The sequence below is a fragment of the Rhineura floridana genome, chromosome 10, assembly GCF_030035675.1.
Source record: "Rhineura floridana isolate rRhiFlo1 chromosome 10, rRhiFlo1.hap2, whole genome shotgun sequence".
In the NCBI taxonomy this organism is placed as follows: Eukaryota; Metazoa; Chordata; class Lepidosauria; order Squamata; family Rhineuridae; genus Rhineura; species Rhineura floridana.
This window is the reverse complement of record NC_084489.1, coordinates 14,720,245-14,733,774: the sequence shown is the minus strand read 5'-3', so window position 1 is coordinate 14,733,774 and position 13,530 is coordinate 14,720,245. Positions and strand designations below refer to the sequence as shown.

General features: G+C 39.8%; 1 protein-coding gene across 2 annotated transcripts in view; it reads left to right on the top strand.

The window, feature by feature from the left end:
* The window catches only part of ITPRID1 (ITPR interacting domain containing 1), an 88,666-nt gene that overhangs the window by 15,435 nt on the left and 59,701 nt on the right, over positions 1 to 13,530 (top strand). For both annotated transcript variants that reach the window (XM_061586126.1, XM_061586128.1), the window contains 4 exons: positions 5,329 to 5,377; positions 7,950 to 7,996; positions 11,064 to 11,115; positions 12,208 to 12,294. In XM_061586126.1, coding sequence (XP_061442110.1) covers positions 5,329 to 5,377; positions 7,950 to 7,996; positions 11,064 to 11,115; positions 12,208 to 12,294 — 235 coding nt within the window. The remainder of the gene's footprint in view (positions 1 to 5,328; positions 5,378 to 7,949; positions 7,997 to 11,063; positions 11,116 to 12,207; positions 12,295 to 13,530) is intronic.

Here is a 13,530-nt window from a genome sequence, read left to right as displayed (position 1 = left end):
ACTGTGCAGTCACACTTGCTATCATTATATGAAGACGGCTGGAAAACTCCACTGAAAGAAAGGGCTTGATCACATTCTGGTGTAAAGGAGATCTGATGCTTTTTGCAGATCCTTTTAATTTGGACCGTTTGTGTGACGTTTTTGCCAACGCGATTGCATTCAGCTGCTATTGCCTTTAAATCTGGATTAAATCAGTGCGGTAAAAATCCAAAATTAGTTTGAAAATCTGCACCTGCTTTGGTGCCAACCTGGTGTGTGATTGCTGCACGAGTTGTTCGCCATTTTAGATCCTCCCTTTCTGTGCTCCCTACACTGTCCATGGACATCATTTTGTTTCCTGCTGCTGACGGACAAACTTCCGGTCACTCTAGCCTTCCTTCCCCCCTGAACAAGTTCCTTCCCTCAGTCCTTTAAACCAGCGATACACTCCATTTACTTGCTACCTATATTACTTTACGAGTTGGGTGGGGGCAGTGAGGGGCAGTGAGGGAAGAGAAGGGGTGCTGTGCTGCCACTCTCCCCTGCGCATCTCTCTGCCGGGGAGAGGAGAAGGAGGAGCCGCTTTGCTCAGCACCAGTTTGTGGGAAAGAGACCAGGCGGGTATTTAGGAGCAGTGCTTGGGGCATGGGCGGGTGAGCAACCCCTTCTCCCCTCCCGTTCCCTTCCCTTTGAGGCGGTGGTAGCAGCAGCGGCGATGGAGAGCAGTCTTGCCAGCCAGCTGCCCACGACCAAGGAGGAGGGAAGAGATGCAGCCTAGAGAGCAGGACTTGCCATGGGATGTGCCGGGGTGGCCCTGCTTGGTTTTCTGGAGGGGAACTAGAGGGGGTAGACCCGACCCCCCCATCTAACACTTTCCGGCCGGGACGCAGCCATCTCATTCACAAAGAGGTTATTATTATTTATTTATTAAATTTCTATACCGCCCCATAGCCGAAGCTCTCTGGGCGGTTCACAACACTAAAACATCAATATACAATATACAATAAGGCACAAAGAAAACAATTTAACACACCAAACTACAAAAACACTAGCATACTAAAATACTGAAGTGTGAAAATATTAAAATGTTAAAAAGTTACAATATTAGCTGTTAAAATGTTAAAATGCCTGGGAGAAGAGGAAGGTTTTAACCTGGTGCCAAAAGGATAGTAATGTTGGCACCAGGCGTACCTCGACAGGGAGATCGTTCCACAGTTTGGGGGCCACCACTGAGAAGGCCCTTTTTCTCGTTGCCATCCTCCGAGCTTCCCACTGAGTAGGCACCCGGAGGAGGGCCTTCGATGTTGAACGAAGTATACGGGTAGGTTCATATCAGGAGAGGCGTTCCATCAGGTATTGTGGTCCCAAGCCGTGTAAGGCTTTATAGGTTAAAACCTATAACATCTAGCTAACAGAAGGTCACACTTTTTAAAAAAAATACACTGCTTTGCAGGGATGGCAACCTTGACAACATCAACCCTTTGATTATATGGATTTCATACTTATTGGCCTAGTATTATACATTTGTTAGAAATTTGCTCCAAATAATATTTTTAGGCAACTTCGTATTTGGCATAGAGCCCTATGATAAATAATCTAACCCACTGCCCCAAACCTTCACATTCTTTTGTACATCAAGGAGGCATCAAAAGCCATGTCAAGAACTAGTGACTTCACAATAAGAGTGCCAAGAACAGTCATCAAGATATAAAGGCATCAGATGAGTTCTTCAGCTGATTAGAGCAACTTGTTTTGCTGACTCAGAGCTGTCCATGGTCTGGAAGATCCTACTTTAAACAAATAAATTTTAACTAGGGATTTTTACAAATTTCCCTTGCTGAGGAGGAGCACCAATGTACATGCTTTCTGCCATTCTTCTGAACTGTATTTCTGGGATTTGCGAATACTGCCATTTTGACAGTGCACATGCACAATTTAATTGGTTGGTAAGATGAAATCACAATGTTTATTTCTGTTAACTTATGTTTAGGTATGATGGGGTAATAGAATGTTGAGTGTGATTGGCTGGCGTGTTTGCAAGGGAGGGGAAGGGATGGAAGAAGTGCAATGTTTGAAAAGGGGTAAAGTGACATTATTTAGACAGGGCTAGGTTTATGAAATAGAAAGGGTTTGGATAGGGCTTGATCTGTTGACAACTAGTGAGTGGGGTTTGGGTCTTATTGTGGGTTGGTTTTAGTGCAGATAGGTAGGCAGGTTAGGTTTAGAAGAATATCATATATAATATCTTTAACTGATTCTGTAAGCATAATAAATATTTGTTTGTTTATTGAAAAAATCCAAGTGTGTGCTTGGTCATCACTTCACTACCAAACAAGGGTTTAATCCTAATAACTACAGATAAACCCACACACACAAACACAAAAATATACACACTGCACACTATAAACATTTCATTCATCACAAAAAAGGGCTTTGTCTAGAGGAAGTGAAACTGACAACAGAAAAAAAGTAATTTGCTGTCAGTTGCACCCCCCACTGTCTCCCGCTTAGCATGAAATTGACAGAAAACCCCTCCCCTTCTTGATTAGTGATGGGTATGTTCTGGAGGGAGTTAACATTTAAATTTGGGGGCGGTGCCACAAGGAAACAGTGATACTAATAGATGCAAATGTGTGTGAATGCAAACCAGCAAAACAGAAAATTAGAAGATAGGGAGGATGGACATGTGTGAACCGTGGAACTCTATCGCGAAGGGAAAAGCTTCAAATTCAGTATGGATTTTAGCTCCCATGTGAACCTGGCCAAAGATTACTAAGCACTACTATTTAACACTACCTCCCTGATGGTGTTCTGGAGATGTCTGGAAACCACCTTCTTTTGGAGAGCCTTTGGGAGGGACTGAAGGTGTAGCCTGAAACTGATTTTATTTCCCTCCCTTTTTAGTTTTACCTTTTTAGTCCCCTTTTAATATCACTCCCCTAGATTTCTTAACTGTACTTTATGTACTTTTATCTGTGTGTGTGTGGGGGGGGATATGATTTCATTGTGAGCCACCCAGAGTGCTCTATTGTAAAGTAGAAGGGCAGGATAGAAATATTCTAAGGCTACACTCCTGTGGCCACTTACCTGGAAGCAAAACTCATTGAACTTTATGAGACTTACTTACTTACTTAATAGGACAGTAAACTGCAATCCTATGCATAGTTACCATGGAGTAAGCACTGTTGCACCAAGTGGGATCAACTTTTGAGGAAATATATACAGAGTTACAATGTAATTGTTTTATGCAGGCCTGCTATATCACATTGTAGGCAACAGCATGTCTTAATTCATAGAAAGGGGTTGGGGTATGTGAAGACTGAGATCACATCCACAATATACATTTAAAGCACATGGCTTCCTGCAAAGGATCCCAGGAACTGTAGTTTGCTAAGGGTGCTTGGAATTATAATCTTGTGAGGGGTAAACTATAGTTCCCGGGACTCCTTGGGGGAAGTGTTAAAGTGGTGTAAATGTGCTTTAAATGTGTAGTGTGGATGTGATGTTTATCAGATTTGGCTGTTGTTTATCCCAGTGTGTGTGAATAGATTAGGCAGCAATAAACAATCCTCTTATGTCAGCTTTTAGTTTGATCTTCCTGGCCCCCCTTTTCGCCTTTGAATATTTCTTTTAATTTATTTTATTCTAAAAGCCTTCCCGATAACACCTTGATCAGAGAACACATACCTCCTGTTGTTGAAAACAGTTCCCCTTTCTTATTACTGTTTTGGGCCACTGGAAGATGCCAGCAGTGCTGATTACTACTAGTTCAAGTAGAATAGCTGCAACTGCCTAAGGGACTGGTTCCCTGTGTGTGTGTATGTGCATCAACAATGCTCAGATATACTACAAAACTCTATTTTGAGTAGAGATGGGGGGGAAATTAAATTCAGTTTGCATTTAAAAGCAAATCTGTCAAATTCCCACTTTCCGAAACAGTTTGAGGACTGAAACATAACCATCATTCCAAATATGCACTTATCCTAATTTTGCAATACAGTTCTCCAACCAACCTTTTTTTTTTTTAAAAAAAGCATATATTAGCTTAAAAATATGCCTAAAAATAAATATATTAGTAAAAAAATCACACAAAAAAGCATTATATGATGAGAAATTGCTTGCAAAAATGGGTACATTAGTCAAAACTGCCTACAAAAATGTGTTTAGTAGGAAAAATTCACACTGAAATACTGAAGAATTTCCATGAGGATTTTTGTTAAAAAAAAAAAAAAAAATTGCAAATGGCTGCAGAAATGTGGAGAACTGAATGTAAGAATTGGAACATGAGAAACAGAGAACCAAAACTGACAGGTCATTCTATCCCTCATGTGTTAGGTTATGTTAAGATTTATGAGGGAGGTGTAAGACTGCAGTATAAAAATAGCCACAGAAGTATCTTCTGTAGTAGTAGTAGTAGTAATAGTCATAACAACATGAAATTAAAACAGTTTAGTCCACAGTCCATGGCCTAGTATGGGGCTTGATCCCCTTCCATGAAGAACTCCTACTAGCACACATTGACCTGTCATCGTGGATCATGGCCAAAGTCTTCCAATCTTTTTTGCACTTGACTCTTTCAGGGCCAAGTTACATGTGACATTAAGATCTGGATTCCTACAATTTGCATTGGAAAACAGCTCCCGTTTGCTCCGATTGGAGCTTCCCCCCTCCCTAATGCAAATGTAGGTGGGAGTGGGGTGATCCAGATCAGGACTACAGCAGGATACAAAGGATTAAAATCCCCCTAGCCCTTATGCCAGGATTCCAATCCAGATCAAGGCAAGGGCATGCTGGCAATTTACAAAAGAAAAAGTTTGCACTCAGGGACAAGCTACGTGATAAGCAACATTGTGTGTAGTTTGGTCCTCGGTCAATGTTGAATTTCCCATTATTTATTGCACAATTCTATTCTCCTCTTTCCTTTTACATTAAGTATATTAACCATTAATATCCATCTGTCTCTCTCTCTATCTGCTAAGTTAGTCATAGCAAAACATATAGAAGTAGAATCCAATCCCTTGAATTATTTGCACTAGTAAAAATGAAAATGTTTCATAAAACCGCTTTGAGATCAAATTACTCAAAGCGGATTCATAAAACATTGCCAAACATGAGCATTTTGGTAACAAAATGCCAATTAGGCATGGGCAGACAGGTTCAAATCCCCACTAACCATAAAGTTCTAAGGGGGATCATGGGCCAAACACAATCTTTCATCCTAACCTATTTTACAGGGTTGTTGTGAGAATAGAATGGAAGAGAAGAAACATATATGCTGCTCCAAGCTCTTAGGAAGAAAGGTGGGATGGATAAGTAAACAACTAATAGTCTACTGTGTCTAATTTTTAGTGGACCACAAAGAAGAAAACTTTTGCAACTGGATGGACTCTGGTTTCTGGTATGTATGAGTAATCCTGAATAGCATGAGCAGCTTTTTAGAAAAATCCCTGTAATTGTAATCTTAATGTATTGTTTCAATGTTAAGAGCCAAGTGGGCCTCTAATGCTAGAATCCTGAGTAGATAAAATGTAAAATTACCTTAAAAACCAGCTTTTAAAACCATTTAAATCTGATTTTTAACAATGTTAAACTATGTTTCTCTTAAACAATAACAGGTTAATATTAAATAGTCTGGATATAGATATGCTAGCACTACAATTAATCTCTGCACTGAATGCCTCTATCCGATCTCTGCATTTAACTCTACATTGAGTTAAAGGAGGCATTTCTATGGAAATGAAGAACCAATTTGATAATTTCTCATATATGGATATTTACAATCTGCCGACTAAACACAAGCATTTCATTTTCACTTGATGAAAATAACTTCCTCTAGTCTACCCAGTAACTATCAAACAATGCTTCAGCCGATCAGTCGTGGTCATTTTATTTTTGATTGCTATTTTATTGTTGTGAGGGGTGGGGCTGCACCAAAAGAAGACCAGAAAGAAGAAGGTATGACAGCATTGGCCATTGTGCATGTTCCTTAGGCTGCAATCCTATACCCAATTGTTTGGGAGCAAGGGCCAATGAACTCAATGGGATTTTCTTCTGAGTAGATATGCATAGGATTGTGCTGTCAACCTCACACACTCAGGGGGTGCTTGTCATGAGAACGACCCTATTTGGTATGGGAATCGTTTGAAAACATTCCCTTTATAGGTAAGAAGAAGAAGAAGAAAACCATGCAAAGTTTATACAGTGTGACAAGGGGACGTAAAGACTGGTTGTAAGAATGGAACAGTATAAATTATGCAGTAATACCTCAGTTAACAAAGCAGATGCGTTCCTGGATGCTACTTCTTTAACAGAAATTTTGGTGCCAGAAGTAGGAATAACATGGAAGGAATAGGGATAGGTTCCTACACCCACTCATAGATGGTGGGGCCAGCTTTAAAGGGTGCCTGCCCTGCACCCACCGACTCCCCTGCCTTCCTCCTCCCCTCCTTCTCCTCCTCTGAACTGTATTGGATCCTTTCCTCCCCAGCCCTGGGAGAAAGCAAGAGATATTTTTAATGCAAAGCAAACGCACAGGCTTGTCAGTTTCACCCTAGCAAAGCAAAGGCACAGGCTTGAAAGTTTATCCATGGCAAAGTAGACATAGCCTGGTCAGTTTCACCTTAAAGCAAGGCACAGGCCTGATAGCAAAACAAAGCTGGTCAGTTTCACCTTAAAAAAAGTCTTCATTAAAAGGAACTTGGTTCCTGGAGGATTCCTTAACTGAGATACAGTATTACTGTACTCTATATAGCCATATATAGCCATATTGGTTTGTGGTCAGATTTGCACCAATGATTGGGAAATAAAGAAGTATGAAAGGGAAATGTGATGTAAATCAGTGGTGAAGACCATCAGTGTTCATCTGAATAGATGATATTGGCAGAACAGATTTCTCCTCCTCCCCGCAGCCTCCTTGTGCACCCCCAAAATCTGCTCTGGGGAGCTGGGAGACCCTCCAGAGCAGATCTGAGCACAGCAGAGGAAGGGAAGGGTGAGTCCCCGTATGTAAGTAGAAATAAGGTTGGATGTAGGGATGGACAAAATGGTCTTGGTTCAGTTCATATCACTTTTGCACATGTGACCAGCAAGTCCAAAACAATAAATATTTGTTCAAGGTGTTTTTTGTTTTTTTGGTAATGTTACTCAAGGATGCAACATGAGATACTGGCTGATAGTTGTCCATAGCTAGAGGTTCCAGTTATTTCTTTCCATCCCTCAAAGTGATGCAGTCCTTCTATTTTGCTGGTTGTGAATGGGAAGGCATTTTGGCTCAGCTTTACGAAGTCTTCTGTGGAAAGTGAATACTCTTAGAAACAGCCCTGGAAATACCATGTTTTATTTGTCCTTGTCAATGAATCAAAAATAATTAAATAACTAATCTTCCCAGAGTTCATATTGACAGGAAAAACTTAGAATGCAGAAGCAGCTTTAAGCTACCCTGCAGCTTTGATCTTGGATGTTGTTTTAACTCCTACGCCCTTGGCAACTTGGCACGTTTAGGATGGGAAGAAAGATGGGCTGCTGCTGGGAGCAAGGGCGGGATATAAATCAAATAATAAATAAATAAAGAGATGGAAAAAAGCTGGTAAAAAAGATGGCAGGCCCTGAGTCTTTATGAACTCAGGGATTTCTGAACCGGGGAGTTCATTTCCCAAATACACTCACTTCTTAAATTCTTCTAATAAACATCAGCCTTTATTTTTATGAAACTTTTATCTGTATGTTGTCAGAATAGGCTTCCTATCTCAGTGGTTATCCAGGAATTAGGACTGTAAAATGTGAAACTAGCAAGCAGAATAATATAGAAAAACAATATCAGACCAGCACACTTCCTAAGCAGTTAAAAAGAATATTTTACGTTAGAAAGAATCTTTGTCATATCTGTCTTGTAAATAAGTGGATGAAAGTTCTGGTTATCTAATCCTCCCTCTTGAAGAACAATAATCGTTCTCCTGCCCTTCTTTTAACAGCTTATCAGCAAGCAGAGATTTACAAGAAAGCCGAAACAAAGCAGCAGGTAAGACAATACTTGCACTTTATTTGGCAGTAATATGGTATAAGGAGAGTGCCTAAAGTAGGCCATTAGAAATCCTTCACAAAACATGACACCATTTATTTAATCATGACAAACATTTGTTTAGAAAAACATTTAAATAGAGCAGGGGACAAAGCCATGAGTCAAAACTGAGTAAATAAAGACAGAGTATTACATTGATGGCTTGGCAACTTGCTTTCTCTCCCATTTCTAACAGAATTCCCACTGTTCTCCAACTAGGGATGTGCTTGAATTTTGCAAAATTCAAATTTGACATCAGATTTCCTATTTATTCGCCTTTTTTTGTCCTCTCGGATCGGGTTTTTTCCAGTGGTTTTCAGTGGCTGAAGTGGATTATTAAAATTTGCCTCAAAATATAGATATTAATATTGATATTCATTTGAAATGTGGTGTTGGAGAAGAGCTTTGCGGATACCATGGACTGTGAAAAAGACAAATAATTGGGTGTTAGAACAAATTAAACCAGAACTATCACTAGAAGCTAAAATGATGAAACTGAGGTTATCATACTTTGGACACATCATGAGAAGACATGATTCATTAGAAAATATAACAATGCTGGGAAAAACAGAAGGGAGTAGAAAAAGAGGAAGGCCAAACGAGAGATGGATTGATTCCACAAGGGAAGCCACAGACCTGAACTTACAAGATCTGAACAGGATGGTTCATAACAGATGCTCTTGGAGGTCGCTGATTCATAGGGTCGTCATAAGTCGTAGTCGACTTGGAGGCACATAACAACAATATTGATATTTCCCTCAAGATATCATTATTAATACTGATATTTTATTTAAAATATCAATACTTTAAAAATCTATAAAAATGTATTTTAAAAAATATTGATATTAATATAAATATTTTTGTGGGGGGCGGGGAAGCGAACCAGTATTTATAGTAAATAGTGAACATTGATCTCTGACAAAGCAGTACTGGAAGGAAGTTTGATGGAGAGAAGATCAAACCAGCACCAAAATACGGATCCTATGCTTATCTCAAACGCTTTCTCCCATATTCCTTGTTCCACTGTCTGCTATTTTAAAAATACACGATACCTCTAAAGCACATTCAAAATACATTTCCCAACCCACACCCAGAAAAGAATCCTTGAACTGTACATTGTTAAGGGTGCTGGGAATGGTAGCTCTTTGAGGGGTAAACTACAGTTCCCAGGATTCTTTGATTCCTGATCTATTGATAGTACTTTACAATGGCACTTTTTAACTGCAAATTGACGACTTCTGATACAGTGCACTTCACTTCAGTGAAAAGTGTTCAGTAATTCAAGTTGGTAGTCAAATCTCACTTAGAATAACATAGTTTAATGATATAGTGACATGTTATAGACTAATTATTCACATTTATTAGGTGTGATATCGAATGTTAGTCGTAGTCAGAGTAGTATGACTCAGTTTGGCTATAGTTAGGTGTCGTACAATCACACTCAAGTTGTGTACTTTCATTTTTAAGGTCAGTTTCTTCAGGTCAGGGATACCAGCCCTGAAACCACCTGGTCAATAGTACTCTAAAATACTCTGCATCAGCATCTTCAATTGCAAGAAGTTTCAGGGGCATTGTCTGGAATTATTTTTGAAGGAGAAAAATAATTGTTCCAACTCTGGATAGGTCTAATGTGGAGACTGCAAGGGCAAATGCAGTATGAAATCATAAAACATGAGTCATAATCTTGTGTGAGCTGATAATAAAAATAATAATATATAATGCAAATAATAAAAATAATCTGTCCATGCAACAGAATGCCTTTTCGATGGTCAGACTGCTTTTTAAAAAATGCCCATCCCACATACAGCTGGCCCTACCATTAGGTAGAGTGAGGCCGTCACCTCAAGCAGCTGATTTTAGGTGTCATGAAAGGGCAGCACCATTATTATTATTATTATTATTATTATTATTATTATTATTATTGCATTTTCACTACCATGGAGGGGGAGAGGAATGTGTGTGTTTTTCTGCCTCTCATGATAAAATAACTCTACCAGCCTTGGGTACCAGGCAACTTGATTTGAGGAGAGGGGCATCATCTGCTGCTTGTCTCAGGCAGTGAAATGCCTTTTGGATATGTTTAGTAGCCTATTCCTAAGGTCCATTCTTTTAATAAATGGTAGTAATGCTACCATACACTTGCACCTTCCAATCCCACCTTTACTGGTGTTGAAACAGCTTCTAGAATTTTGCTACTGGGCTGATCTTGAGCCAATAGAGAAAGCCTGAGAAATGTCAGCTTAAACCTAGGTCCCTCTCATGTGAAAACCTTCTCCTTTTGTGAAAAGCCCCCCTCTACCCCCGCTTCCCAGTTTGGTGATCTCTTTGCCCACCTGCTAACAAAGATGAAAATGTTCACCTCTAGCGGAATTTACATTCTTCCCCCTCTCTCGGCAAGTGTTTTCCCAAGAGGAGAGGATTGGATGCAGATCCTGCTCTGCACTGCTTTCTTTAAAGTGGCCATTTTAGAGGAGGCTGCCCACGGACTGATCTGCTGTTCCTACTGTAAAGGAGCTGCTGCATGCTGTTGTCACTTTAAAGGAGGGATTCCGTAGCACAACCCACAGCATTATCCCTCCTCCTCCTTTTGTCAAAGGGCTTGCCAAGAGAGCAGGAGGGATCAGACTGTGTATTTTGCATGGGAAGCAATTTTTCTTGAAGGATAACTCACTTTCTGGTGGAACTTTGCCTGCTCCATAACGGCAATTTTCACACTGAAAATTAACTCCTACAAAAATGTGGTGCAATAGTCCAAAAATATTAACCTTTTTTATCCTTTTGATATACTGACTACTTATTTTAGCTGTGTCACTGCTCAGTTATGTTACCGGCAGGAGAACCATTTCCAGGATCTGTTTCTTTCTTCCTTTGAATAAATTAGTGTTGTCATGCCATTATCACTTTTCCAAAAATTTACCTGGTCATACAATGAAGTTCAAATCTTGATTTTAACAATTCTGGCTTGACAGTACTCCTGACTGTTGGACATAATAATAATAAAAAATCAATGAATTGTATTTCTTTGCAGCTCTTGCACCTCCCTCAGGACTGGTACAAATGACTGTGCAAAATTACATGCGGTAGGTTTATGCCTGATGTTTAGATGCATGATGTGAACTATTCACTTCTGCATTTCAAAATTCCAAAAAGGCAATGCAGTTAATTATGTAGGGAAGCTTTTAGTGTCTTAACTGTGGGATGGCAGCAAGAATATTTGTTATCCTAATGATGACATCTACATTTTCCTAGTAATAAGCTAAATGTGATATGTATAATTAGCCAGAATAGTATGTGGGTGTAAATGCACAACTTTCATGCTAAAATATGGCCTAATCTTTCATGCTAATGCAAGCAAGTAACAAGAAGGGTAATAGATGTTTGCACTCTGATGCATATATCTCATCAACAGGAAGTCTGGTAAGGATGGAGCTGGTTCGCACAATCACATTTTCCTACACGTAAACAGCCACTTTGCAACAATCACATGAGGAAACAGTTGGATGAACCTGGCTGTACACAGAGGCAGCTGGCAGCCATTTCTGTAATTCTGGCTGCCTCTTTTCCAGCTGGTGAAATCACAGCAGAACTGTATTCTGCACACTATTGCATGGGGAAAGCACATGGACTCGTGCAACTAGCCTGTCCTCATCTATGTGCCCTCAGAAACAAACACTCACGCAGAATGGGTTTGGCAGGTGAGGGTAATGCAGCCCACCCTTTTGTAATCCCTTAAAAACAACAGACTAGTTAAGAAATCTTGATGAAAAAAGGCATCGTTGTGAGATGTTCCCTCCTATATCGCTCATTGTATGTGCTCTGTATGGAGCTTTATTAAAAGCAGTTATATCTTTCTAGAAGGTAGGTGGTTGGAGAAAGTGTGCTCCCCAAAGACTTCCAAAGTTACACCATCTGCCAAAAGCGAAGAAGCTCCGCCACCTTTATAATTAGCATTTACCGGTACCTAACACCTACATTCTAACACCTACTGTAACATACTGTTCCTGAGAACAAATGTGTTTGCCACAGTATCGTACATGCTCTTCTCTACTGCAAAGTAATATTTTAAACTAAAATAAAGATGCAAATGTTTACTCCAGAAAGACATTATAATGACATCCCAGAGGACCTCGAGTGTAAACAAATTTCATTGTTGCTTTCCTCAACTACTATAGATCGCTGCATCAGTTTTCAGAAATGCCTGTTCTCTCAAGATGGAACAGTGTTGGCTCATCTCATTCTCTTTCCAGTGAACCAAAAAGGTCAGTGTTGACCAGATTTCAATGTTCGTAGCTTTTATGTTGTAAGGCATAGGCCTCAGTGATGTGGGTCAGAAAAAAAATCCCAGTCCTTTATTTTTCTGCAGAAAGTTTTCAGTTCTATAATGTCATAGTAACAATGAATGACTGCCAATCACAAATAAATAGTAGGCAAACTTGACAGTTTCAAAGTATTTAGCCTTGTTTACTAAATAAAAGTAAAAAATATATATGCTAAAGTAGATCACTTTCAAGAAAATCAGAACAGTTTCTGATGCAAACTATTTTTTTCTGTTGCAAATTACCCTAATTTCCCATTCAAAATTTTCCAGAAAACTCACACCAGTGCTCAAAGTATATGGTGCACCTACGTAGGTGTGCACAATTGACAGATTATTCAAAAGCCGTTCTGTGAGCCTTTCCAGCTGAGTGGGTGCATGTGTGCGATTTGTTTGGTTCATCTTCATATGAATATCTCCTCAGGTATTAGCATGGTCTGCCATGGTAACTGGCAATGCTAGAAGCTAATGAGGACATATGCCTGAGCATTTTCCTTTCAAGTGGCTTAAAGCACATCCCACATCTTTATGGCTCAGATGCCTCCCTTTTCATCTGAGTTGCATACCCATTGTAGAATTCTGATTTAGTTATGAGTAGGAATGTTCAGAATGTTCTCTAGATATTCACACAGTCTGGTTATCTCAATTCATTCTGTGTCGTAGGAAACCTCATAACCATATGTTGATAGCATCTCATTTTTAAAAAAACTTTTGTTTATCCAAATATTCTGGATAACAAATCTGGGAGAATTGTAATGCTCAACTCAAAATACAAGGGGAGTGGAGCATCACAGACCTGAGAGTTCTCCTAGATGGATTTTAAGCTAGAAAATAATTTAAGTCCTCTCTACCTGCCACCCACCTCCAAACCCATACCCACCTTCCTTTCCTGCTGCTCCAGAGGAATGGAGAAAGGGGTGTTTTTCTCTCTTTCATTCCTGCTGGCAATTAGCACATGGCTAAGGCTATGTGCCAGAAAATTTAGTTACTCCAGTGCTACTGACATCTGTGCTGAAACTATATATCCCAGCACTTTTGGTGCCTGCTCACAGCCATAATAATGTGCTAGGTGACAGAGAAGGGAGGGAAAGAGAGACCTCTCTCCCTTTTTCTGTTTCTCTGCTGCTCTGTTACTGTTGCTGCTAGAGCAGGAAGCCAGTAAACTAATAGGTAGGAGGGG